Source organism: Sparus aurata, chromosome 10, assembly GCF_900880675.1.
Source record: "Sparus aurata chromosome 10, fSpaAur1.1, whole genome shotgun sequence".
NCBI classification, from domain to species: Eukaryota; Metazoa; Chordata; class Actinopteri; order Spariformes; family Sparidae; genus Sparus; species Sparus aurata.
Window position 1 is genome coordinate 18,078,192 of NC_044196.1, and position 24,221 is coordinate 18,102,412.

The 24,221-nt window shown below is 42.0% G+C and overlaps 2 protein-coding genes and 1 long non-coding RNA gene across 10 annotated transcripts in view; 2 read left to right on the plus strand and 1 right to left on the minus strand.

Moving 5' to 3' along the window:
• Nucleotides 1-17,489, minus strand: part of LOC115589229 (polymerase (DNA directed) nu) — a 65,923-nt gene extending 48,434 nt beyond the window's left edge. Inside the window, exons 1-14 of one of the 8 annotated variants that reach the window (XM_030430022.1) lie at nt 17,348-17,465; nt 11,578-11,769; nt 10,798-10,885; nt 10,045-10,407; nt 8,607-9,835; nt 7,253-7,362; nt 4,536-5,330; nt 4,248-4,417; nt 3,912-4,024; nt 3,394-3,530; nt 3,132-3,200; nt 2,977-3,037; nt 2,714-2,778; nt 1,582-1,757 (exon numbers count right to left, since the gene is read on the minus strand). In XM_030430022.1, the coding sequence (XP_030285882.1) occupies nt 1,752-1,757; nt 2,714-2,778; nt 2,977-3,037; nt 3,132-3,200; nt 3,394-3,530; nt 3,912-4,024; nt 4,248-4,417; nt 4,536-5,330; nt 7,253-7,362; nt 8,607-9,835; nt 10,045-10,407; nt 10,798-10,885; nt 11,578-11,710 (3,339 nt within the window). In that variant the 5' untranslated portion in view covers nt 11,711-11,769; nt 17,348-17,465 and the 3' untranslated portion in view covers nt 1,582-1,751. Of the gene's footprint in view, nt 1-1,580; nt 1,758-1,968; nt 1,986-2,713; nt 2,779-2,976; nt 3,038-3,131; nt 3,201-3,393; nt 3,531-3,911; nt 4,025-4,247; nt 4,418-4,535; nt 5,331-7,252; nt 7,363-8,606; nt 9,836-10,044; nt 10,408-10,797; nt 10,886-11,577; nt 11,770-11,922; nt 12,466-13,568; nt 13,855-14,005; nt 14,239-14,489; nt 14,700-14,832; nt 15,886-17,347 lie in introns of those variants that run through there. The other 7 variants (XM_030430020.1, XM_030430021.1, XM_030430023.1 and 4 more) reach the window with 7 other exon arrangements.
• Nucleotides 8,906-10,043, plus strand: LOC115589239 (uncharacterized). The gene is made up of 2 exons (XR_003985499.1): nt 8,906-9,312; nt 9,691-10,043. It is a non-coding gene; the product is annotated as an uncharacterized LOC115589239 (long non-coding RNA).
• Nucleotides 17,490-17,496: 7 nt separating the features above from the next.
• LOC115589231 (prostaglandin reductase 1-like) lies at nt 17,497-22,128 on the plus strand. Its single transcript, XM_030430028.1, has 9 exons — nt 17,497-17,620; nt 18,517-18,642; nt 18,792-18,837; nt 18,934-18,993; nt 19,454-19,621; nt 20,089-20,362; nt 21,091-21,196; nt 21,459-21,577; nt 21,719-22,128. The coding sequence occupies exons 2-9, from the start codon at nt 18,537-18,539 to the stop codon at nt 21,827-21,829; spliced, it is 990 nt and encodes a 329-aa protein (XP_030285888.1). The 5' UTR covers nt 17,497-17,620; nt 18,517-18,536; the 3' UTR covers nt 21,830-22,128.
• Nucleotides 22,129-24,221: the final 2,093 nt, after the last annotated feature.

Below are 24,221 nucleotides of genomic sequence, written 5' to 3' on the forward strand. Positions count from 1 at the left end.
ACACAATTTAATGAGAGAGAGAGAGAGAAAATAGTAGCAAAGGGAAAGTGTGGTCAAAAGAAAAGGAGAGTAAAAAAGGAGACCACGATGGAAAAAAAAAAGGAAAGAGACCGGAACAAAGAGGCATTAACAAAAAAACAAAAGAGACTGATATAAGACAGTGAAACAGAGAGGCACTGGACAAAAATGTATGAGGATGAAAGAGGAAGGCCGAGAGGCTGAGTCCCACTGAGACAGAGACAAAGAGGAGTAAACGAGGGGAAGATAATAAGTATTCCTGCTCGTACAATATACAGCCTAAACATTAACAGGCTTGACAAGCACACACACCAGCAGCTCATTAGAAGTCTGACTGAAGTAGCAAAAACATCTTAACAACTTGACAGGAAGAGAAGAGAAACATACAGCAGAATGGAAAAAACAAAAGGGAGGGGGAGGTGGGGTGATGAAATGAGAGACAGGAAGCAATGGAAAGGAAGAGGGTACCAAAGATGGAAATGTGGGATAGGAACGAGAGTTAAAGAGTTCAAAGAGAGTCGAAATGTGATGCAAATACTTAAGTGGGTATATGGAGAAATGATGAAAGGGAGAAGAACAGGTAAGAACCGGGCAGCTGCAAGGAATGCTGTGTTTGGACCTTGATGGAAAACGACATTGGAAACAAACACACATCAGTCAGCGGAGTGAGACTGTTCAGACAGACAGAGCTTGACAGCATGATGGGTAGAGGCATGAGGGAGAAGTGACAATGGCAGAAAGAGCAAGAGAGAGAGGAGATATAAAAAGAGGAAGAAGAGAGGGAGCAGAGGGGGAACTGCCAGGCACAGAAAATTCCAAAATATGTACTTTTCTCTATCTTTCTCTTAGCCCAGAGCGGGCTCCAGACTGCCTCATCAATAATGGATGCTAGCCCCTTAGTACTGAGTTTCACACACGAACACACACACACACACACACACACAGAGCAGTTATGGCAAGAATCTATCACTGTCCGGAAATATTTTGGATTAATCATAACATTAAAAATATGGACTTCAGTTTGACGTGAAGGGTGTCTACAGGAAGATGTCTAATCGGATCTGAAGAGTGACGTGGGGGGAACACAAAAAGAACGTTTGTCCTCCTGAATTTTAATAACGCTGGCTGAAAAGACAAAAGAGCATGCGAGCATGTTTGTAAGATGCAGGCTGACAGACAGGAGGGATCCTCTGTTTAGTGTTCAGACAGGTGAACTTGACAGCTTAGATAAAACCAAATCCGACACGACAGAGTGGGGACATGCGTGGCTGCACTCACGTACTACAAAACACAAGCACACACAAATATAACTCTGCAGCAGTCTGCAAAAACTTCAGTGCCTCAGTGTGTGTGTGTGTGTGTGTGTGTGTGTGTGTGTGTGTGTGTGTGTGTGTTGGCAGAGGCAGACAGTGATGCTCCCTCCTGCAGCATAGCCTCTTGAAGGAAAAAGACAGACTCTCTATCCTATTTATAGTAACACAACAAGACACCAAAAGACTCTCTCTCCACAACAACACCCCTGCTGGCGCCTGAAGGAGTCGTAACTAAGAGTGTGTGTTCACCTCGTTTAATTGATAAGGAGCATGTGTGTATTCCTCGGCACATGCGTGTCCAACACATCTGTGCGTCTGTCTCTGCGTGTCTGTGATAGCTCTTAAGTGTCGTCTCCAGGATTGGTTTTTATCTGCATGTAAACAGGACAGGTCCCCAGAGGATGTCCACCCACCACATCGCTAATCCTACCCCGGAGAAGAGAAAGAGAAATTTATTTTTTCCTTTCTGTCTCAGGCTCTCTTTTCCCCTCTCTGTTTCTCATATCCTCCCACTGTTTTGCTCCCATTTGTTTTAATACAGAAGCTGTCGACTGCGCTGTGTTCTCGGCAGCCAGTTGAAAATGCAATCGGATTAGAGCGATGCGGTGCAAATCAGAGCTCGCCCTGAACGTCATACCTGGCAAAGACGAAGTTTCTAAGGGAGACACATGGAAGCTGTTATAGCTGCTACAGAAATGTGTTTGATGGTCAAAACCTTTTCTCTGTCTCTCAATTATCTGTTGGGAATATTGTCATCATCAAAGCCTTATCTGTAGAATCTGAATCATCCTTTCCTTTCCGTGCATTCTCTATGATTGAAAATTGAACTTAATGAAAATCAGACAAATTATTGGAAAATGTGAAAAGACATTTCAAGGTATTGTTTTTAAAAATCTCTATATGTGCAATTCTTGGTGGAGAATATTCTGGTTGTCTAAACATCAATTTATGCACACAGCTTCGTAAAAAAAAGGAATACAACGTGATTACTACTTCTATGACCTACTTTTATCTAAAAATCACTGAAAACATGAATTGACAAGTTTGTTTGCGACATGTTCAGCCTGTATGAAGCTGCCTCAAAACAAAGCACTAAACTAGAGGTAAATTAAATGACTTATGTCTGTCTATCTTTAAAATGCACTGAGAAACATTTTTATTTGTCTACTGCTCCTGTTCCATTGTTGTGCTCTGGTGGGAAATTAACATCAGCCATGAGGCAAACGATGATAACTCCTGGCTGTGAGAGATAAGTTCACTGACTCTGCCAGCAGCCATATGAAAGCTTTGTCCCGCAGTCAAACTGTCCGGCTCAATTTGTCATCAACACTAATATGGAAACAAGCCGTAACATTCAATGTCGATACGATGATCTGTCTTACCCCCAACAGGTCTGAAGTTCTCTTCAGAGCTTCTTTGTCCACATGGATGCGATGGCTCTCCATGGCTGAAACAACACAAAGGATTTAATGACCCCAGAGAACCTGACATAGGACACCAGTGTACTACAAACAGTATATTTCAAATGTGTTTGCACTTTATTTTGATTATTCTAGGATATTTTATCATGAAGAATGCACTGCATCAGAGAAAATAACTTGTGTGCATGGTGTCCACTGGGGAGAAAGGGTGGAAGGGTCTTCACCTGCCAGAACAGAGATCATGTTCAGCTCCATGTCTGAGTAAAGCTCCCACAGCCCCTGGCACTACACACATAAATATCAAGGTCATGTGTTGTGTAGTGTGTCCATACTGTACATACAGGTATATATGGGTGTGTTAGTGCGCACATCGACTAACCCGCAGTTTAAAACTCAGCTTCATGTTGAGCCGGTAGAGTGAACAGAGACCTGAGATGACCTGAGTTACCTGAGAGAGTTAGACAAACAGAGAGAAAAGGAATAGGTGGGCTGTGAAATACTCAGCTTGCTTTATAGAAGAAGATGCGGATTCACTTCTTCATGTGTTTAGGAAAGAATAGTCAGTCCAGGTATCAAGGAATGGGCACTTAGATGGAGAACGGGGAATTTTCCTGACTTGGATCCAAAAATTCTTAATTAACCTTCTTGGTCCCCTGGGCAGGTGTTGTGTGGGGTCTTTTGCAGTGTTTATTGAAAAGGTCCTGGTAGCAGGAGGAGGGATTTGCAGGATCCAGCAGCCACCCTGACACTTGTGGGTCCTGGACGTGACAGCCTGCCACTAAAGAGAGAAGACAGCTCTTTATGATAATGAGCACTCTTCTGTTTGCTGTACTGTATACTGATGAGACGAGCAACACATTTTCGGAGATTACAGCACATCTTGTCATAACAGAAATCCGTTGTAATCAACCTAGTTCAACCTGTCTACAGCTGCTGTTGTTTGTGAGGGATAAAATCAACAACTTCCTTTAGAATTGTGGGGTTCTGTTTTATAAGAGTGTTGCATTTCCACTGTACGTTGTTTGTTTTACATTCAAAGCTTACTTTGATGTTCTCAGTATTTAAAAAAAAAAAAAATTAACTTCTTTTTAATTAATATGACTGAACCAAACTGGCAAAAGTCTACATGTATATGTGCTTTTATCTATGTGTGCCCTGCCTTGTTTCCAGCTGAGGTCTTGTCGGTAAAACTGCAGAGTTGTGCGAAGCAAATCCTTGGCTTTATAGCAAACCACCAGTTGAGATCTTGATAGCACCTGTAGCAGCATATCTCTATGGGATACACACGCACGCATGCACACACACACACGCACACACACACACATTAGTATTCATGTTTTTAAATCAATTAAGTATAAAACACTCCCACACCTAGAACCTTTTGTTAATGGATGCAAAAGCACAAATGGATAAATGCACATTTCAAATTAACACTCATCAACGTATTCCCCCCCTCACATCTTTCTCATGCATTCACACACACACATACACAGACCTGGTAAAGAGCTCCCGGCTCTGGTGTGTGCATTGCTGGGCCCATGCAGGTGTGTGCTCTAGTTTTAAGTAGACCAGACTGTCGTTCTGCCCGAGCGGGTCCTCTGGTGTTCTGCCGTCAAGATCGTTCTTCATGAGCATGAGGAGGCCACACACTGCTGGAGCGAGCTTCTATATCAAGGACCAGAGAGGGAAATGAACATGAGGCAATAGTTAACGACACAGTGTTTCAACTTGTTTTTTCAGCTTATTTCAATCATGTGAAAGCTCAACATTTGTGTGTTCTCACCTGTTCTGAGTCCAACTGAGTTGTTCCGTCCCGGTACACCAAGGTCAGCACGAGCGCTTTGGCGTGCCCAGCTTTCTCGAGCATTAGCATCTTCTCTTCTGGGTTCAGCTTCCCACAGTCCGTTACTCTGGGGTCAGATGTCAGGGCTGCGGTTAGACAGCCCGCTTTGGATTGGTTCTGGAGCTCACCACCACCATTAGCCCCCTCGTGGGATATCTTTGGTCCATTTGTTCCATGCTCTGGCCCCAGTTTGGCCCGCTTGTGCTTAAGTGGTTTGCAGGTCACAGAAGATGGCGTCCATTTGGAGGCAAGCGTAGATTCACAGCACTTTTCCTCCACTTTTCTCTGACAAATTTGCAGAGGTTTCTTTGTGGCACATGTCTCTTTGTGTACCTCTACAACTATTCCTGTTTGGTGTGATGGACTGACTTTAGCCTGTGGTTCTGGGAGTTCAGAGATGGCTGTTTCTGACCAAGCTCTCTTCACTTTACTAAATCCATTTTCCCCTGCCTGTTTTTGGGAGCAATGAGGTGGCTCCCACTTTGGAGGATGCCTGGTCAGGGAGATTTTAGGAGGATGATCATTTTGGTGCTCAAGTATTTCATGCTTCCTCTTTAAGGGGAAGGAAAGAAACCGCGGAGGATGATTTAGAGAATTAGGTAGGTTTAGGTTTTCCATTTTTTTGCTTGCTTTAATAGCAGTTGAGGAGGAGGAGGAGTCTTGTCCAGCAGCATAAGTGCTTGTTGGGGCCAGTGCCATGCTTGAGCTGCTCCCTCTGATGCTTCCATTAGCAGTCTACAGAGCAGAAAGGTGAATAGTGTGCCGTCACACAGGGACAAAAGAAAAAGAGAGAACAGGAGAGGCAAGAATAGATTTAGAAGGATGAAAACAGACTCTCGCGGTCTGTGTTACTTTTGTTGCACAGAGAATCAATATATATCAGCAAATCAGTTTAGAGAAGTCAGCTGAATTACCTTAAATTTTCTAGCTGCACATGATTAGCTTCAACACAGAGAAGAATGCAAGCCTTATTGAATTACCCTCATTCATGTTCTGCGTCTCGTTGCATAATACGAAATTTGTGAAGGGAGGATGAAAGCCAACAAAGTAAACAGATGAGCAGGTGGGTGAGCAAGAAGTAAAAAGGGAAGCCAGACAGAGGAGGAAGAAAAAAGGAGGGAGCCCTCAGAGCTGTGTCCCAGACAAAAACACAGACAGTGAAGACACTGTTTGTCTGACAGACTGTCTCATGTAGTGTCACTCAGTATTACTCCTTCATACTTATTTATTTTTCATGGATAAAAAAGCTAGCATGGACTGGATGACAATGAATATTTGACTCTATCCATTTAGATTTCAATGGGTGCAGTGGCACTGAACTCAACTGACAGGTTACATGTGTCAGACATACAGTATGTATCAAGTATATGACCTGGGCTATATGTGCGTAATGTAATAGATTAAATGGCACACGGTGCTTTAGTAGGGTGTGTTAAGCACTTTGAGAGGTGCAAGTGACAGAGGTCAAAATAAATAATAAACATGGCTTGATTTGAAAGAAAAGCAGGTATATTTCCTGGATGTAAAATATGAGAGAAATGTTATGATCCCAGTGTAAGAGTGGGAGGAGTGGGGATTAGGTGTGGTGGTGAAAAGAAAAGGGCGAGAAGCAAGATGGACAGAAATTTGAGTCTCATCTCCAAAAAGTACATCCTCACCTTCCTGTAACCTTTCCAGCATCTTAAAAACATCTCCATTATTCATTCCCCTAAGTCCCATCTCTATTTATGCAAAAGCTCTGAGTGTGTGTGTGCATGTGCACTTTATTCTTTGAAATCTAGGTAAGATATGTTGGGTGTTCTGAGGATTTTCAGACCACATGAGTATATGCATGCACATGGCTGTCAGCAGAAGTCGTGGTAGGAAGGAATTCCTGTGACTCAGTTCCCTGAGGAGAGTCTTCCTCATTTCGCTGTAAACACACCCCGTTTTCCTGCTGACAAAGTGTCCCCCCCCCCCCAGGGTCCTATGCTACAGGATATGGATAGAAAGCTGAGGCAGGCCGTGGCCCGTAGCCCAGTACTGGGTGCAGGAAAGTGTAAGAGAATGAATGATGGACTGGTGTGTTTCCTGCTGATTTTAGCAATACAGTGAAGTCCTGCACTTCTTTCTCTCTCTTCTTCTCTCACAGCATCCTTTTCACCTCCCATCCTCACTCCACAGTTCTTCATCTATTCTGTTCTGCATTATGTATTGTGGACTACTTTGTCAGGACTTTTGTTTTTTTCACTACGCATTGGGGAGCTATCACTTGTCAGCGTGCTGCAATAACGCCAACGGCGTCCCTGTTCCACACAAGCCAGACTGATTTCTGTGTGCATCGGGGAAATAGAAGCCTAATTCTTTTGAAAGCAGCTATTTAAATTTCAGGACTTTTGCTGTGTTTTGCTGCTGTGCACACTGTTGCCTTTGCCCACAGGGGCTTATGGAGGTAGAGTGGGAGACAGACATTACCAGGAAAGGAAAAAAAGTACATGAGCATGTCTGTATAAAAAAGAAGAGTAAACAACTCTCAGCAAATTAGGTTTACATTGTCCACAAATAAAGTTACTGAGCAAAATTAATTTTGTGGGTTAAAGGACAAAATTATAGAACTTCTAAAATAGTCTCAAGTAAAGCTGCCATTTAATACAGTATTTGGAATCTTACAGACTCACACGTACGCTGTCATGGTGCTGCTGGATACAGGGAGTTCTGAACCCTGACCTCTTTGTCCTGCACTCCTGGGACAATCTTGGCACAGAACCACTTTCTCTAGCTGAGTCCTCTAGAGGGGAGGAGGTAAGAGCGTTTCTATCAGATCATCACTTTCACTCACATCCTCCATCAATGATCACACTCTGTTACGTAAGCTTGTGTTTGGGTAAGCATGCACAAACGCGTGTGAGATGTCAGCAGCGTGTGGCAGGACAAGGTCAGCTCTAGATATCCACCCTAAGATTCACACTGGCGTACTGTTACAACACAACTTGCGACTTGTTTGAGCGTGTGTTTTTTGTAGACGTGTATGTGAGTTGACTCAGCATTGTCTCAGCAGCTGAGACTCAAGCTCCCTTTCCTGCGGCTGTAATGTGAGCAGGCACACAACATCCCTCGTCAGTGCTGAGTTGCCTCAGCACTGCTCTGTCATCGCTCCGCCACAGCGATGAAAGAAAGATGGCTGAAAGACACCACTTGAAATACTTTAGCACCCTCTAGTTTAATTTCAGTTTATTGCTTTCTGTCAGAATTGTACATATTTGACTTTAAGTTTAAGCTTTATAGCCTTATGTGCTGCAAGAGCATGTTCTCAGACTCATCATTAATCTAACGTCCACAGTACTCAGACTTTGATAATGACTAGAATTCTTTGAGTTTCTGTTTCATTAGATAGCTTTAATACTGCTTGAATTGTTTAAAGAGATCCATTGTCTCAGTGAATTCTGAGCAGGGTTAGCTGACTTGATAAAGAATTGATAATGCTGTATATTTGGAGGGAATTTACTCCTGCAGTTGGTTAAAGCACATACATTAAAAGGTATTCTAACACTCTCTAGTGGTAAATGCTGCAAACTACAACTACATACTACAACTACATACTACACTAGTAGTACAATGACAATACGCTTAGCAGTGTTTGAGAAGAATACTTCATACTTTTACTTAAGTGTTATTTTAATACCAGTAGTTTTCTGCAATTGAGTAATGTTTCAATAATATAACTGTACTCGCACTTGTGTTTAGATTTTCAGTACCCTTTCCACCAATGCTGAGATTAAGAAACTGGCTTTTGAATAAGACACAAGCAAAATTACACAGGCTGGTCCTTTATGTACAATTCAGGAAGGAGCAGTGTGAATGTATTATCCGTTTGTGGCTTGTTATAGTATATATGTATAATCGGGTGTTGCATTTCATGTTGTATGTGTTTTTATTCAGGGCACTATTATTCTTTGAAAATAGAACTTGTTCTGAAAAGCCCTTTCATGTTTAAATCAATCATTCTTAAAATGAGGTCTATCATGCATTTACCTGTAGATGTACACTCATCAGTGTTCCAAGGTGGCCTCTCTGACTCATCTCTGTCCGTCCCACTCTCTCCTGACACACCTTCTCTTCCATGTAATTCACTAGCTTCTCTGTCATCTGCCTCCTGCTGTGTCTCTCTGAGCTGGAGGTCAGAACGAAGGTGCGGCTCTGTCTCAATCTTATCTTCAATGCTTGTGCCAGTGTCCGCCTCTGCTTCCACTTCCACTCCGACCTCCGGCACATCTACTTTGTCTTCTCTGGTGCTCTCCAGGTTATCAGAGGTGTTGTCACCTAGGACTAATTTGGTCTCAGGCTGCATCAATGAGCTTTCTGTGTGGTGCTTCATGTCCTGAGGGTTTTCAGCTTGGCAGTGGCTCACCTCGTGGTCCCTTGAGATCTTTTTGGGACTGACAGTATGAAATCCCACTGATATCTCTGTACTCTCACTGCCAGGAGGATGTTCATCTTCAGGTGTATTAAGTCTGTACTCAAAGCAATTCTCTTTTTTCTCCTCAAGCTTTCCTCCTTTGATATCGCAGTCAAAGATTTTGTCCATGTCACTTGTAGATAACAAGTTTGAAATCTGCTCTAACCCAGTGTTCTTCTTGGTTTCTAAGAGCTGAATTCCTCCAATTTCATTGGCCGATCCTTTCTTATTTAGCAGGTGTGCATCCCACATAACTTCATTTAGTCCATCCTGAGTTTCATGGTATGTATTCAAAAACTGTCCTGCACTTGCCTCAGTCATATTCTCTGAATCCACTTTCACCACAACTATATTTCTCACCGGCTTGTTTGAAAGTGCATCATAGCAGGTCTCATGACTTGTCACAGAGCCACTGTGAAGTCTATGTATCCCTCCAGTTCTACTTGTTTCAAACTCCACTTGCTGATATAGTTTGCTTCTACCTTCTCCTGCATGAGCGGCCTCTTCAGTGGGGTCAGAGAGGGGAAGTTTCCAATTCGCTTGCCTGTGTGAACCTTCTGCGTCTTCAAGTTCATTTCTACTGATGTTCCAAATGTCTGCAACTTTCTTTTCTTTCCGTTCGCCTGATGTGTTGCCATCTGTCTCTTTACATATTTTAAGGCAGAATGAAACTGGGTGACGAGCAAAAGAAGGCTCTTGTTCATCAGTTCTAGGGTGCTCTGCTGTGGGGAACAATACCTCATCAAGAACCCCATCGTCTGGAGAGAGTGTGTGGCTGAAAGACGGCCTGATTTCTTCAGTGGAGCTATGAGAGTGAAAAGACAGACTGTTTTAATTTTATAACACGTACATGCTAAACTTGACACTGCTTCCTTTGTGTTAAAGTCATAAAAGCGACCAAATGTTCTCCTACCCCCTGAGAGTTTCTGAATACATGAAATGCTCTCCGACATGTTATACATAAATTAACACACTTAACTATGATAACCATAAAATATTCTCCCTGCTACTTACTCTATCCATGGTGTAGATTGCTGTTCAAAAAGTCTCTCTGGTGTTTGGGGGTAAGGGGTGAATCTGTCTCTATGGGAGACTGATGCTGCTTTCTCAGTCACCTCATGCAGCGTGAGAGGCAGAGACTGACTAGACTGGTAAGCAGGGGGTTCAGAGTACTTTCTGTGGGAATAAATCTGTGAGAACTGATAATAGGCTTCATTCTGGGGCGCCTGACTTTGGAGTGAGGGATCCCAGCAGGAGGAGGCTGGGGATGACAGGCAGCAGTCTGGTGTCTGCGAGGACTGATAGCAGGCCGAGGTCTGAGAGCTCAAGTTACGGTCGGAGCTGGAAAAGGAGAACACTTGGGGCCTGGACCATGGGCTGAAACCAGAAATTAGCAAAGATATTTCTTTAACTTCTTGTTTTACATTTACATTAAGGTTTAAAATATACTCTTGAGTATATAAAAGAAATCAAGCCTCATATTTAAACTTACTTTTAACCATCATTTATCACCTATTACAGAACAGTCCAACCCAAACAATTGTATCTACTGTTGGCTAAAACCCAGTGTGATGTCATTTTTGCCCTTGTTTATACCTATAATCTGTTTAAAACTGGTGGCGTCACTATGAAGGTCAAGATGCTTCTGCAACCATCTGTTAAGCTAAGTAATGTCAATTTGACTGCAGTAGAGTAGAATATAAAAAAATGGAAACATAAGCGCCTAAACATAAGCGCATGTTTTCATTTCTATTTCATATGTCTTACCAGTGTGTATCTCTGCTCTCCTCCTGACTCATACTCCAGCTGCTCTGAGCCAAAAGCTCCCTCTGGCTGCCATGACATCTCTCCAGTGCTACATACACAAGCAAGGAGAAAACCATACATTCCCAGGAACAACAACAAGAAACCAAAGGCATAATTGAGCAGCACGAATACAGAAAACTAGTGTTACCTGTCAATCCTTCATCATGTCTCCTTGTTCAACACTTAAAGGTGCACTACGTAGTTTCGAAAAAATTAAATAAAGCTCAGACACTTAATATTAACTATGATACAAACTCAAAGTCATCTGATATTTTTCCACATAAACAAGCTGTCCTCAAGGAGAATAAGGTCCACAAAACATTGCTTGAAGCTCAAAAGTAAGAGAGAAAAAGTATGACACCGTGTTGAACTTTGAGGACGGTTATGAAAATCAATCAGAGAACCCTTCTCTCTTCTCTTAAAATTTCACCTTCAAAAATACATAGTGCACCTTTAATACAATCAATAGGAGCCTACATAGTGGTACATTCTCTGATAGTAGCGATTTTATATAGCATAAATCAGACTTGATCGTTGAGGTAAACGCAGGTTCTGTCAAGCACTACTGTATTACATCGCTGGCATGTTTTGGTCAATTATTTCACTCCACAACACCTACAAAAGGCTAAAAATAGCATACAGTATCCTAGAGCAACACTCTACATTTTATACCAATACTTAATAACCATCCATACTGCAACATGCTTAAGTAAGAGGTATTATGCCTTTGCTCTAACTGACTTGGCCTGTGATTGTAGGAGTAGCTGTGGTTGCGTCTGCCTGCCTGTAGACTCTGGGCCCGCAGAACAGCAAGAATCTTCTTGGCTGCCTGGGACAGATGTCCTGAGTACAACCTGCTGCTAGACTGCTCCATCTCCTCCCTGCCTGCTACGCTTTCTCTCTACCTGAGGATCTCTTCCAACTGTCAATGGCCTAAACAGGACAAAGGGGAGAGTTGGGTCAGTTACACAGACCTGATGTTTTAGTGGCATCTCAGGAACACCCAGATAATGTGCAGAAACCTGTTGAACAAGATCTCTACCGCGAATGCTGCAGAAAAAGACTTTTGTAGTAAAAGAAACTCCACAAAGATAACAGTATAGTTTATTTATCAGATGACAACAGACAAAAAGGAAACATTGACATTTTAGAACACAACAAGACATGTCAAAAATCCTTCTGATTAGTTTATGTTGTGAAAATTGTTTAAAAACTCAAAATCATGTGAATCTCAATAATTACATAAGCAGCAATGTTCTTATACAATAGAGACATTATCCCAAGTTGAGCAAGGAAGATAACAAAGATTGACCTCATCTGTATTAGTCAGATCTCTTCAAACTATACTACACAGGTTGACTCTCTTGGCATAGAAACTCCATGTTGAGGTCATAAGTGCTTTTATTGCTGCCCTCTCTTGGCAGACATTTTGCCCTCCAGATCTTCGACTACTTTCTGCAGCAGCCGTGCATCCAAGTGGAAGTAGATGTATAATTCCCTCTCCCGCCTGAGGAGGGCATTGCGCTCCAGCTGAGAGCGCTTAGATTTGACCTCCCCCATGATTTCTTGCATTACTTGCTGCAAACTCTTCAGCTGAGACTCTGCTTCCACCAGCTTCAACGTGAGCTCCTGTAGACAAAGAAGAGGGATGAGAAATTAAATAACTGGCAAAAGGTTATGTTAAGAAAACACAAATGTAAAACTACACTAAACATAAGCAGTTCCGCAGATAACTAATGAACTACAAAGTATTTCATCAATGTACAAACAAAGGAGTCAATATAAAATATACTCATAACATGAACGTGTGGTAGCCGTTTCAAAAAATGTTTATGCAATGTTGATTTCTCGTGCTTTTAAAAGTGTATTCATCGAGGTGCGTGTTCTTCAGTTGTACAGACACAGATGTTGAAATGACACATTTTTGTTTTCCTATTTCTTTATCTGCCAGTTTTTTTTCACATAGTCTGTAAAATTAACAAATAAACAAATCCTCATATTTGAGTAGATGAAACTTGAGAAATGACTCAAACTAGAGCTGAATGACATTGCGATTGCCATATGAGTCACACTTTTTGAAGGAATCATAATTTTTGCGTGTCATTTTCACAGGGAAAACAAATGATGAGGTGATTTTTGCTCGAGCATGTTCTGCCAAATCTATAGGCTGAGGCATCTTTATAGGGCCACAATGCTTCATTTCTTATGGCAGGTTTTAACACCTTTAACCTCAATAAACAATTACATCTCCTGGGATCTGGAAATGGCCATATTGTGATTTTTTATATTATCTAATTTGACTGTTCAGCCCTAACTAAAATGTTTTTTAAAAAATGATAATGATTAATGATCAAGTGGTTCCCTGATACATTTCTTTCGACTGACTTGACAATTACTCAAACTGTTATTATTGTCATTGTTGATTAAAACACCATCATGTCCTCCAACAGAAAAAATACAGCTGTATGTGTGAGAAAAGTTGAAAACAAACAAACACTGTGCCTTATACTAAGCCCCATGTCAGGTCAATGCTTAAACCAGTGATTTTATGCAGCACATGTGTCTTGACCTTGTGATACAAGTGGAAATTTGCAAGCATATTGTGCTACCAGCTTCCCTCACCGATAGTGACGAGTGATATAAAAATCAACTGACTCACATTAAGGATTCTGTAACACACTCTGCATGGTTGACCAAGTTGACTGTGCATAAAATAAAAGGAAACAACCCACCTGTGCATTGGGACAGAGCAGCTCCTGGTCAGTTATGGCCGTTGGACGTACCTGCGGCCCTAAGACCAGCTGCTGGAACTCTGTGTACATTGCCCTGTGGAGCGCCTCACAGTCACCATTAAGACGGGCAGCTGTGTAGAACTGCTCACGGCCAGCACCGGCTAGGGCATCTCGGGTCACCTGGAGGTTGCCTGCGAGGTCATGAGCAGCCTGGTCTAATGCTTCATATGTCCGAAAAGGCTCTGATCGACCGTGGGCTGAATCATGGTCAAGGATCTGGAGGAGTCTGAGGAGAGAGTTGTGTTTCAGAATGAATTATATTGAAAAGTGAGGCAGCCTGTTAAGAATATGAATAACCCTAATCCTAACCCTTTAAAGTCATTTTAGAAAAAGCCATTTCAGCTCTAATACATGTCACACAGCTTGAGTTGTCTTACCTGCTAAAGGCTGCATCCTTGCAGCTGATGATAGGGTTGTGCCTGGGGTTGATAGCCAGGTCAGGGTGTGCCAGGGACTCGAGTCTAAGGGTCGCCGCTTCATCTTCCTTGACCAGTCTGCTGTTGATTTCTGCCAGCTGCTTAAAGCACGTCCTCCACCTCCTCATCTCCATCTCCTGAGCCAGGTGCAACAAGTCAAAGGACACCTTCTGGCGGAGAAGGTAGTCACGCACCTAGAAGGGATTACACATTTTATTTTACTCTGGCTGCTGATTCTTAGTTATACACAGTCTCACAATAAGAGGTAGGAGGAGGTTTCCTATGTTTACAAGCACCATAGGGATAGCATTCATCTCATTGAAATGCACAGCATTTGAATTTTCAGTTGCCTAATCAAAGCTTACTTCTTATCAGTATGCAAAAGACATGTTAATAAATAAATAAAAGAACAACCAAGGTGACATTGGTGATATCATAAACTAACCTGATCCTGTCTGGAGGTGTAGTAGTCCTGCCTAGCAAGTTGCAGATCCAGGTCTCCCCTCACTACAGGCACATTTATCAGCCTGGCGGACTCCCTTAGGGCAGCGGGTACTGGTCCATGGAGTAGAGCCTCTAGCTCTGCCTCCACCATCTGCAGCTCCTTCCTGGACACAACCTCACGTACATGCAGTGAGGAGGAGGTGGAGATGCTCTGGCAGAGTGAAGAGACACGCATGAAGGAGAGCTCAAAAGAGGAAGCCAGATGTGTGATAACTTAACATACAATGAGAACTATGATGCTGTTGGCAAGAGACAAAAAAATACACCACACATGTCTGCTTTACCTTGGTATGAGAGGACTTCTCAGAGAGCCAGTCCAGTCCAGCCTCAACACTCTTCTCCTCTGCCGTGGCCTGCATCAGTTGGTGCTGGGCCACAATATGAGACCACTGAAGTCGGGCCATCTCTGTCCTCCTGCGCTCCAACATTCGTTCCTCCCTGTCTCTCCCTTGGTCCTCATTCTCTTCCTCCTCCCTACCTTCACAGGAACTGAGATCAAGGACCTGAAAGCGCTCAGAACAAGAAGTCTCAACGATGTCGGTGATGCCCTGGAAGAAATGCTTCCTAGTGAAGGCAGTCAGTGTTTTAGTGTTGAGCTCCTCCTGATGCAGATAGGGACCCAAGGACAGCTGAGAGAGGAGGACAGGGGGGCTTTTGGAGATAGACAGGTTCTGTTTAGCTTCTGGATGAACCAGGAGATATGAAGCAAGTTTGTTCACCTCATTTGTTAGGTTTTGTAATAGAGTGTTGGTGTCAGCATTCTCAGCTCCAATGGAAGCACTGGCATCCTTCAGCTTACATGCAGCGCTCTCCACCTTTGTCGAAAGTCGTAGGTCAACATCTGCACGGGAGGTTCCCACAACCTGCAACCTGTTGTAGCGTCGTTGCTTCAACTCTTTCTCTTTACGCAGTGCCTCAAGCTCTGCCTCCAAGTCCTCTATGGTTACATCACCCTCTGATGCAAACATAGAGGATGAAGATGAAGAAGAAAGCCCCAAGATGTTTGCACTGCTTCCATCTGAGGATCCAATGGTTTTAAGGACCTCGCCCAAGGCTGCTTCATCGAGGAGAGGCTTACCGGACTTCTGTAGCTCTTGAAAAGCGCGCGCCTCCTCCATGGTGAGAACATTGCTACGGTTGAGGGTCCGACAGACGAAGCGCCAAAAGTGAAGGTTCTCCGGGGCACAGTCAAACAGCCAGTCAAACTCTGAGGGCTTCAATGATGATGCGCCAGGATAACCTAGACGGCCCAGGGCCTCCACAAACTGTCCACCGTCCAACATGGTAGCTCAGGAATTACGCCCCCCTTGTTTTTGTACTGGATGTCAGTCACACAGCTGCACAATGTGGATTATTGAGGATTAGGTGAAGAGATAAAGAGAGTCAGTGTATGTATTGTAAAGCATATTCACAATCACTTCAAAGGATAATGTGTAAAAATTTGGCATTAAAATGTCTTAAAATGTCTAGACCTTTGTTTATGAAATTTCATGACTTGTGTACTTACATTATCCCAAATGTTTCCAACCAAATTAAAACCCTGAATAATCCACAACAGTTAACGGCGTGTTTCAATAGGTCACTTGCTGCTGGTTTCACTTGCTGCAGGGAACTCGGCGGCAGAACTAAATTTAAGGTGAATAAAACCTTAAAACATTACCTCATTCCACAGAGAATGTGTGTTAGCCTGTTACAGCACATACACGCCTGAAAACTGAGTTCAGTATCTCTGCATACATATTTTGTTTGACCATGTTAGTCCCGGTTGATTTGCATGTTGAATCAGGGGTAATTCAGGTGCTCAAAAATCTTAGCAGCTACACTGAGCCTGATCAATACCTGCCTTTATTTGTTTGTTTTTAATCTATTTGTTGTCCATTACTCTTTTCATTGCTCTTAATCTTTTTCAGTAGGTCTTAATTAATCTTATGTTATGTCGTGTTCTTGTAGTCTGTGAGTTTACCTGTTTTATGGCTTTTATTCCTTTTACTTGTAATGCTTAATACTGTCTTTTGTGTTTTTACATTTTCTGTTCCACCCTCTTGTGTTAACTCATCTCAGATTAGGCCACATTGTGTTTGGCCAGACTGACTTGAGTATTTATTCTGTAATGTGTCTTCTATGTAATGTGTCTTCTATGATGCAACTCAGTTCAATTCAACAGGTCAACAGTTATTTTTGAATTGGAAATCGACCAGCCAAGTGTGCACTGGACACACATTGAAACATTAATAATGAGGAATACATTCTCTCAAATCATTGGTAATGGGTAACAGTGTGATGCATGAATCGGGCTAGGCTAAAAACTGGGATTAGGGATTGGGAAATATCTGCCCAGCTGTTGTCTGATTTCACAGTGTAACTCTTCCTGTGAATCAGCATGAGTAATACATTACGCTTACGTTATCCAGACATATCTCATCTTGTCTCTTCTTAGACTTACACAACGATATATATCACAGCTGCAACACCAGCTAAATGAATTCTTCAATTCAAGTAACGTGAACGCCATGATTTATTTAGTACGTCAAAAGCTAAGTTGATTACAAATTTAGGCTAAAAGAGTGCAAGTATTCGCACGTCATCTCCTGAACCTATCATCACAACGCTACACTCTCTTGTGTTTAACTTAGCATGCAAAGTTAAATTAGCTAACGTTAGCTAGTACACATGTAGAAAGCGTAACGTTAGCTAAGCCACTAATTGCTATAGCTCCTGTCAGTCGTGTCGAAAACGGTGTGCATCGTGTGGTACCTTGTCGACAAAAGTCATATGTCAAACTGCCAGTGTATAACTTACAATTTGACTCAGGAACTCCGTCTTGTTAGCATCCCTTCATCGCCATTTTTTCGACCCGCGCCAACATCCAAACTGAAATCACGTCGGCACGTAGAGACGACGCGACGTTCTGCGTCACACGTTAGAGGCTGCGTCGATTTTCTAACCAATCAGAGTTAACGCTTGAGCCTGGACTCCCGCCTTCTCTCCTCCCATGCTTCCAACAACTCGCCGCTACCTGCTTCTGTGAGCTCATTCTGTCTTCTGCCTTTTCTTTGTAGAGAACGACAACTGGTAAGTGATTTAGATCAGGCTCATATTATTGTATGTGATATGAGATACTTAAACAAACTGCATTAGCTTCTGTTTTAGGAGAAGGGGCATTGGTAAACATGTCAGAGTGTCAGGCCACAGCAAGGGAGTTCACTTCTCACTTTTGATCTAATAATTTATGCTGTTTGCTCTTCAAACCAGTAATAACATTCGAGTTATCTTACTGAAGTTTGACGTTGTGTTTACGTCATCACTACAACACTACTCATTTATTCAGCACTATCTTCCTTAAGAACTTTATCGTCATCACAATCAGTAAAGTCATTGATGTGGTTGAGTTGCACAATCTGTGAATGTTGGTGCTTGCTTCTTCATGTTTTGTTTTTTTTAATAAGCACTATATGTATGTGCGCTGGCAGGTTTTTGGGTGTTTGGCAGACATTCCTCTTTGATTGCTGGGGAGGGTTTGCATTGCAGGTAGATTAGCTGTAACACTGACTTTACATATCTTTATCATACATTCAGTATGAATCTAATCTGAAACCTGAGGAGAAGTGATCAGTTTAAGACTTATGTAGCTTTGGAGAAGAAATTAAAGCTCGAAATTTTAATAATTACAGTATTAATGAGGTAAACTTAAAAATAACTGAAAAACAAGCTGTTCTCAGAGGAAAATAAGGTCCTCAGAACACTGTTTGAAGCTAGGAAGGTGGCAGGGTCCGCCACATATAAACAAAGTATAACAGTACCAAATTGTGTTGTCCTTTAATGTCAGCCTGTTTGTTCAAGCATGAAAACCAAGAGATCTTTCTCTTTTGATTAAAATGTCTTCCACAGCATCACAAAGTGCACTTATAGCAGATGGTATGATGTAGCTTAACAACTTCAACTCAAATGCACTTATCATTCTCTCACAGTCGCCCTGGACAAAAGAATCATGGTCCAAGCCAAGACATGGATCCTGGTCAAACACTTTGACGGCTTCCCAAAGGACAGCGACTTTGAGCTCAAGGTGGAGGAGCTTCCTGAGCCCAAAGATGGGGGTAAAATGATGAGGATTATTATTTACTCTATATTCTCTCTACTTAGGCTTAAAGAACAAAGAACAAAAAGCAAACATGAAGCACTTTAAAGTGGTCACAGAAGAGGAAAACATCTGTTTGAATTATGTTGTTGCTCTTTTTTGTTTCAGAGGTGCTCTTGGAAGCTGTGTTTCTTAGTGTTGACCCGTACATGAGGTGAGTAGGATCATGTGTCTGGGAAAGACCTTTCAGAATGAATTTTGGGATACAGTATGTATGAAAATGTCTTTTTTTTTTTTTTTGCCTCTCCAGGCCTTTCAGTAGGGTTCGCATGAAAGAAGGCGACGTGATGATCGGAACTCAAGTGGCCAAGTAAGGAACACAAACAACCCTCCGCACACAGAGGAATGTTCTTTTATCTTTTATTTGTCATGATGAACCGCACATGCCTGACATTTACCGAAACGGAACTGGTTCTGCACCTGCTATTAATTACCGAAGCCTTTGATTCACAGAAAGCAAAAACAGACAGTCAAAATGTTCTTGGCTGAAAGTTCAGACGCTCTCATCAGTTTCACTGATGATAAACATGCAGAGTTAAATTACTCAGTGGCTAAACATGCCCGAGAATCCGTTTAGAACCCACATGTTGGGAATTTTCTTTACTTTGTTGTTGCTTAAAACTCATTTGCCACATGATTTGACTTCGTGCGGTGGTCTAGGATACCACACAACACATCAATACATAAACCTAAGTAGTGGGTGTTGTGTGACTGACGGATGCCACATTTCTTCTTCTGTTTAAGTGTTGTTGTTGTTGTTTCTTCTGCAGGGTGCTCCAAAGTAAGAACCCAGCATTTCCTGTGGGAAGCCATGTTATTGGTCGTGGCGGCTGGAGAACCCACACAGTCAGTGATGGGGCGGACCTGACTCCAATCATGCCCGACTGGCCGCAAGACTTGTCGCTGTCGCTGGCTCTGGGTACCATCGGCATGCCAGGGTAAGACAGATGCCATTAAACTGTCAGAGCTGAATTATCACAATGAAGTCAAAGCTCACAAACATCTGGTTCACTCAATACAAAATTAAAGATGCATGATATGTTCGATTTATGAAATGAAGGAAGTCATACATCAGTGTAAATAACATTGGAGGAGGCTTGTGCTACTTCCATGTGTGAGCTATTATTGAGAAAGAGAAGGCCTAACCTTCCCTGAGTAAATGTCAGATATGCAGCTTATTTCCCTGCTTGTGTAAAAGGGAGAGTTGTTTACTTTAGCAGAACAGCAGAGTTTTGTCCGTCTTTGAGAAAATAAACAGGCAGGACTCCAAATGGCTCTCACAAGCACTGATAACTTTGCGATGGAAGCGATTACAAAGAGTTTACGTTACAGCAGTGAAAGTGGCTTCTTTGGTGGTAATTATTTTTTCACATTTTGGTGGTTGAACATGCCTCCTCCTCTGCAGACTGACGGCTCTGTTTGGGATAGAAGAAGTTTTGGGACTCCAGAAGGGCGAGACCCTGCTGGTGAACGCCGCAGCGGGGGCGGTGGGCACCGTGGTGGGTCAGATCGCCAAGATCAAGGGCTGCAAGGTGGTGGGCTCAGCAGGGTCCGATGCCAAGGTGGCCTACCTCAAAGAGCTGGGCTTTGACGAGGCCTTCAACTACAAGACTGTTGGTTCACTGGATGAGGCGCTGAAGAAGGCTTCTCCAGAGGGATACGACTGCTTCTTTGAGAATGTGAGTCGAGGTGGTTTAAGCCTGTGAAGTGTTCCTATTCATGCTCTTGGATGCTTTTACATGGTCATTGAGCCTTTCAGCTGTCTCTTACAGCACAGGTTAAATGTTTCATATCTCAGTATTTACATTCTTTTTTGTAGTTTAAATCATACATACATTCTTGCGAGCGTTCTTCTCCCATTTGCTAATATGCTTTACAACATAATCCAGTGTTACATCTATACAATCATGCATGTAAACCAAAATGACCATGAGTTAAATAACAATCAAAGGTAATATAATATTTGTAAAAAACCCAAAATTACTATATACATGGATTGCTGTGTGTTTAAAGGAATTCTGTAATCTTTATGGTTGCGAGTTACATTCAGTTATGAAATGTAACTACGTACATTTACTGTACTTTTTACTGCTCTATATTTATTTTACAACCTTGTTACTTTGCACATTACATGCTGCATCAGAGCCAAACGTGTATAATGTACCTTTGCTTGTACTTTTGATACTGAAGTACATTTAATGTCAGATACTTGATGACTTTCACTCACATTCTATTCAGATGGGTGACTATTTTAACACAATATCTTCACCTTTAACTCAACTTTGAGTACTTTTTACAACACTGGTTGCATCCATAGTAACGAGTCATAAAGGCTTCTTAAAAATACCTTGAAAGTGGTTGAATTGTATTCTTAAAAGAACGTGTGAACCCTGTTCCTGATTTTTAGGTGGGGGGCCCTTTTTGGACTGCTGCCACACAACAAATGAAGAACTTTGGGAGAATAGCTGTGTGTGGAGGGATTGCCACCTACAATGACACCACCCCCAAAACATGTGTGTACTTCCCCTACTTACATTTTCTATATTACATTTAACAGTCTTGCTGTTTTGTCCCATTCTAACTTGACTCCTGCTTGTGAAAACAAGGCAGAAATGCAGTCAAAACCTGTTTAAAACTGCAAATGTTCAGATGGGTTGAAGTGATTTCCACTAGAGGGCGTCACTGTGTAACTGAAGGCCTTTGTCTTGACAGAATTTGTTTCTGTGGACTCCCTCTTACTCTTTTTTTTTTTCTTCAACCACCTCCCTCTCTCAGGCCCATATCCCCACCTCACCATGATTTTTAAGCAGCTTAAAGTGGAGGGCTTCATGCAGAGCAGGTGGGAGCACAAGCACCCTGAGTCCCTCAAGAGGCTGATGGGCTGGGTGAAAGAGGTGAGTGACTGAAAGGAATTTATTTCAACGTTGGATCTAATTCAGGTTTCTCGGATCTTCAGTAGGAGATTTAATCTTAACTATTAGTGTTGCCAGTGCTCTCCACTTGGTGTAATTTTTTTGTTTTTCGTGCATCTGCAGGGCAAACTGAAGTATCGGGAGCACGTCACGAAAGGCTTTGACAACATGCCAGCTGCCTTCATGGGGCTGCTGCAGGGAGAGAACATCGGCAAGGCTGTCATTGCAGTCTGATGTGCAAATGCAGGCTCAACGGAGAAGAATCAATATTATTAATAATTAACACATTATTATAAAGTCTTAAATGAAGGAATGAGCAACAGACACTTAGAAAGTAACCAGCTATTTACATATTGGCTCAGTATCACAGTGACAACATATTATGTCTGTTATCACCTGAAACTGTTAATCCTTTAAAGTTTTGGTTGTTTTATGAAGCTGGACTCGTCTGCTGAGTTTGGTGGAATTTTCATTCATGGTATGGCACATTTTGTTTGAAGTGCATAAAAAAATAAAGACAAAATAAAACAAAAGGACAATTTACTTTAAAAAGGTCGGATTAAAGGCTCATATCTGACCAGTTTCTACCAGAGAGCACTTACTGACAATTTGAACTTACTTTTGAGGCTTTTAGCACCATTCAGACAATTGTCCCCATTGTATTTGAGAGACCAGACTGCTGTGGGAAATCAGGTCAAAACTCTAGTAGGATGACGGTCAGTACTTTGTGCCAGAAACTACCTGGATGAGTTTTGTTGATCTGCTACAGATATATTCAGTTGCCATAACATGAGCTTTTTTCTATTTATCCAGCACTTTTGTAGGAATTGTAATTATGTTGGGCTTAATGTTGCAGACTGTATAGCAGGAATTTATACACATGTAGCATTTGAGACCTGAGAAGAACAGAGGAAAAAACTAAACAATTGAAGATGTGAGCTCCTTTCAGTCGTAAACTGAGTGAAGTGTAGAAAACAGAGCAGGCACTGTTCAACTCTGTTTTTGAAAGTGCTGCATAGATCAAGCTTAATATTATGATCATTACACTCAGTATGATGTAACACAGTTCAATTCCACAGGTCAACAGTTATTTTTTAATGGGAAATAGACCAGCTAAGTGTTCACTGGACACTTAGCAAACAGATCGGGACACATTCAAACATTAATAATGAGAAATGCATTCTCTCAAATCACTGGTAATAGGTAACAGTGTGATGCATGAATTGGGCGAGGCTAAAAACTGATTTTGTGGAAATACTTGCCCAGCTTTTTCTGATTTCACTGTGTATTGATAACTTTTCATGTGAATCAGCACGAGTAATATATTACACTTGCGTAATCGGACATATGTTATGTCGTTTCTTAGACAAATGCGTATTGCAGTATGTAAAAACTGAAATAATTCAGGGTTTGTTGAAAAACTAAGGCCAAACTGAATCGGTGGTTTTAGCAATTCAGGCTTGAATGTGTGTCGAAAAGCAGCTGATGGAGTATGAAGAGGTGTTACAGTGAGAATGAATCAAATACTCTGAATCGGACTGAGAAATTCAACAAATTTCAATGTATCAACGATTGGGAGCATCTCAACACTTAAATGGAGTTCCTGGCTTGAATGAATGTGTGTGTGTAGTCAATAATGTGTCTTGTGGAGCAGTTATGAAAAGTGGATGTGTTTGCCTGCCTCCAGATATTTTTCCTCTCAGTTTGATGGGACTTAATGTGGCAGTTGGTCGGTGTTCCTCTCTGTTAAATGCCCACCGAGCCAACAGTTTTTGTCCGATTGCCTCCAGAGAACCACTGTATCACCAGCACAATGACATACAAGCTGATGTCGTAATTTTTCTGCTGGAGTGAAAATTGTGGAAGGGAGGGTGAGCTGAAGACGAGGTTTTCTGACTTTTTTTGAGCTCCTCCCCACTCTGTCAGTTGGCTCCTCCACTCCGGCTATCAACACTCAAACCCATACACACCAATGCAAAAATCTCAAAGTCGCTGGCTCTGGGTACCATCGCCATGCCAGGGTAAGACAGATGTCGGAAAGCTGTCTGAGCTGAATCATCACGACGAAACAAAAGCTAAAAAACAAAATACAAATACAAAAGATGCATGACATACTCACTTTATGAAATGAAGCAAGTCATACATCAGCGCAACAATACTGGGCAAGGCTTGTGCTACTCCCATGTGTGAGCTATTATTGACAAAGAGAAGAGAAAGATATTTGGCCAGTCACTGTGACTTAGTGAATCACTGTTTGACACTCCTCCCTGCACTTAATGAAATAAATACACCTTCAGCAGGTAGATGAAAGGTTACACGATAACAAACAACCATATGAGATAATGCAGTTGGTTAATAAAACAATATCAATCAGGTGCGATCAGCTGGTTAGTGTATAGCCTGCTCTAGTGGAGCGGTTTTGAAAATCTGTACGACTGCTATGTTTACCTAATTTTGGATTAAGTTTAAGGATTAATGAAGTTATCTATCTGTCGTAACTAAATTTAAAATGAATAAAACCTTGAAACATTACCTCATTCCACAAGAAGTGTGTTTTAGCCCACACAGCACATACACGCCTGAAAACCAAGTTCAGTTTCCCCGCAAACATCTTTTGTTTGCCCAG

What these genes read in the sequence shown, in the direction of transcription:
- LOC115589231 (XM_030430028.1), top strand. Translation starts at nt 18,537, where the DNA reads ATGGTCCAAGCCAAGACATGGATCCTGGTCAAACACTTTGACGGCTTC. An exon ending in ATCGGAACTCAAGTGGCCAA is followed by an intron (nt 18,994 to 19,453) that starts GTAAGGAACACA and finishes TTTCTTCTGCAG; the next exon opens with GGTGCTCCAAAGTAAGAACC. An exon ending in TGACACCACCCCCAAAACAT is followed by an intron (nt 21,197 to 21,458) that starts GTGTGTACTTCC and finishes TCCCTCTCTCAG; the next exon opens with GCCCATATCCCCACCTCACC.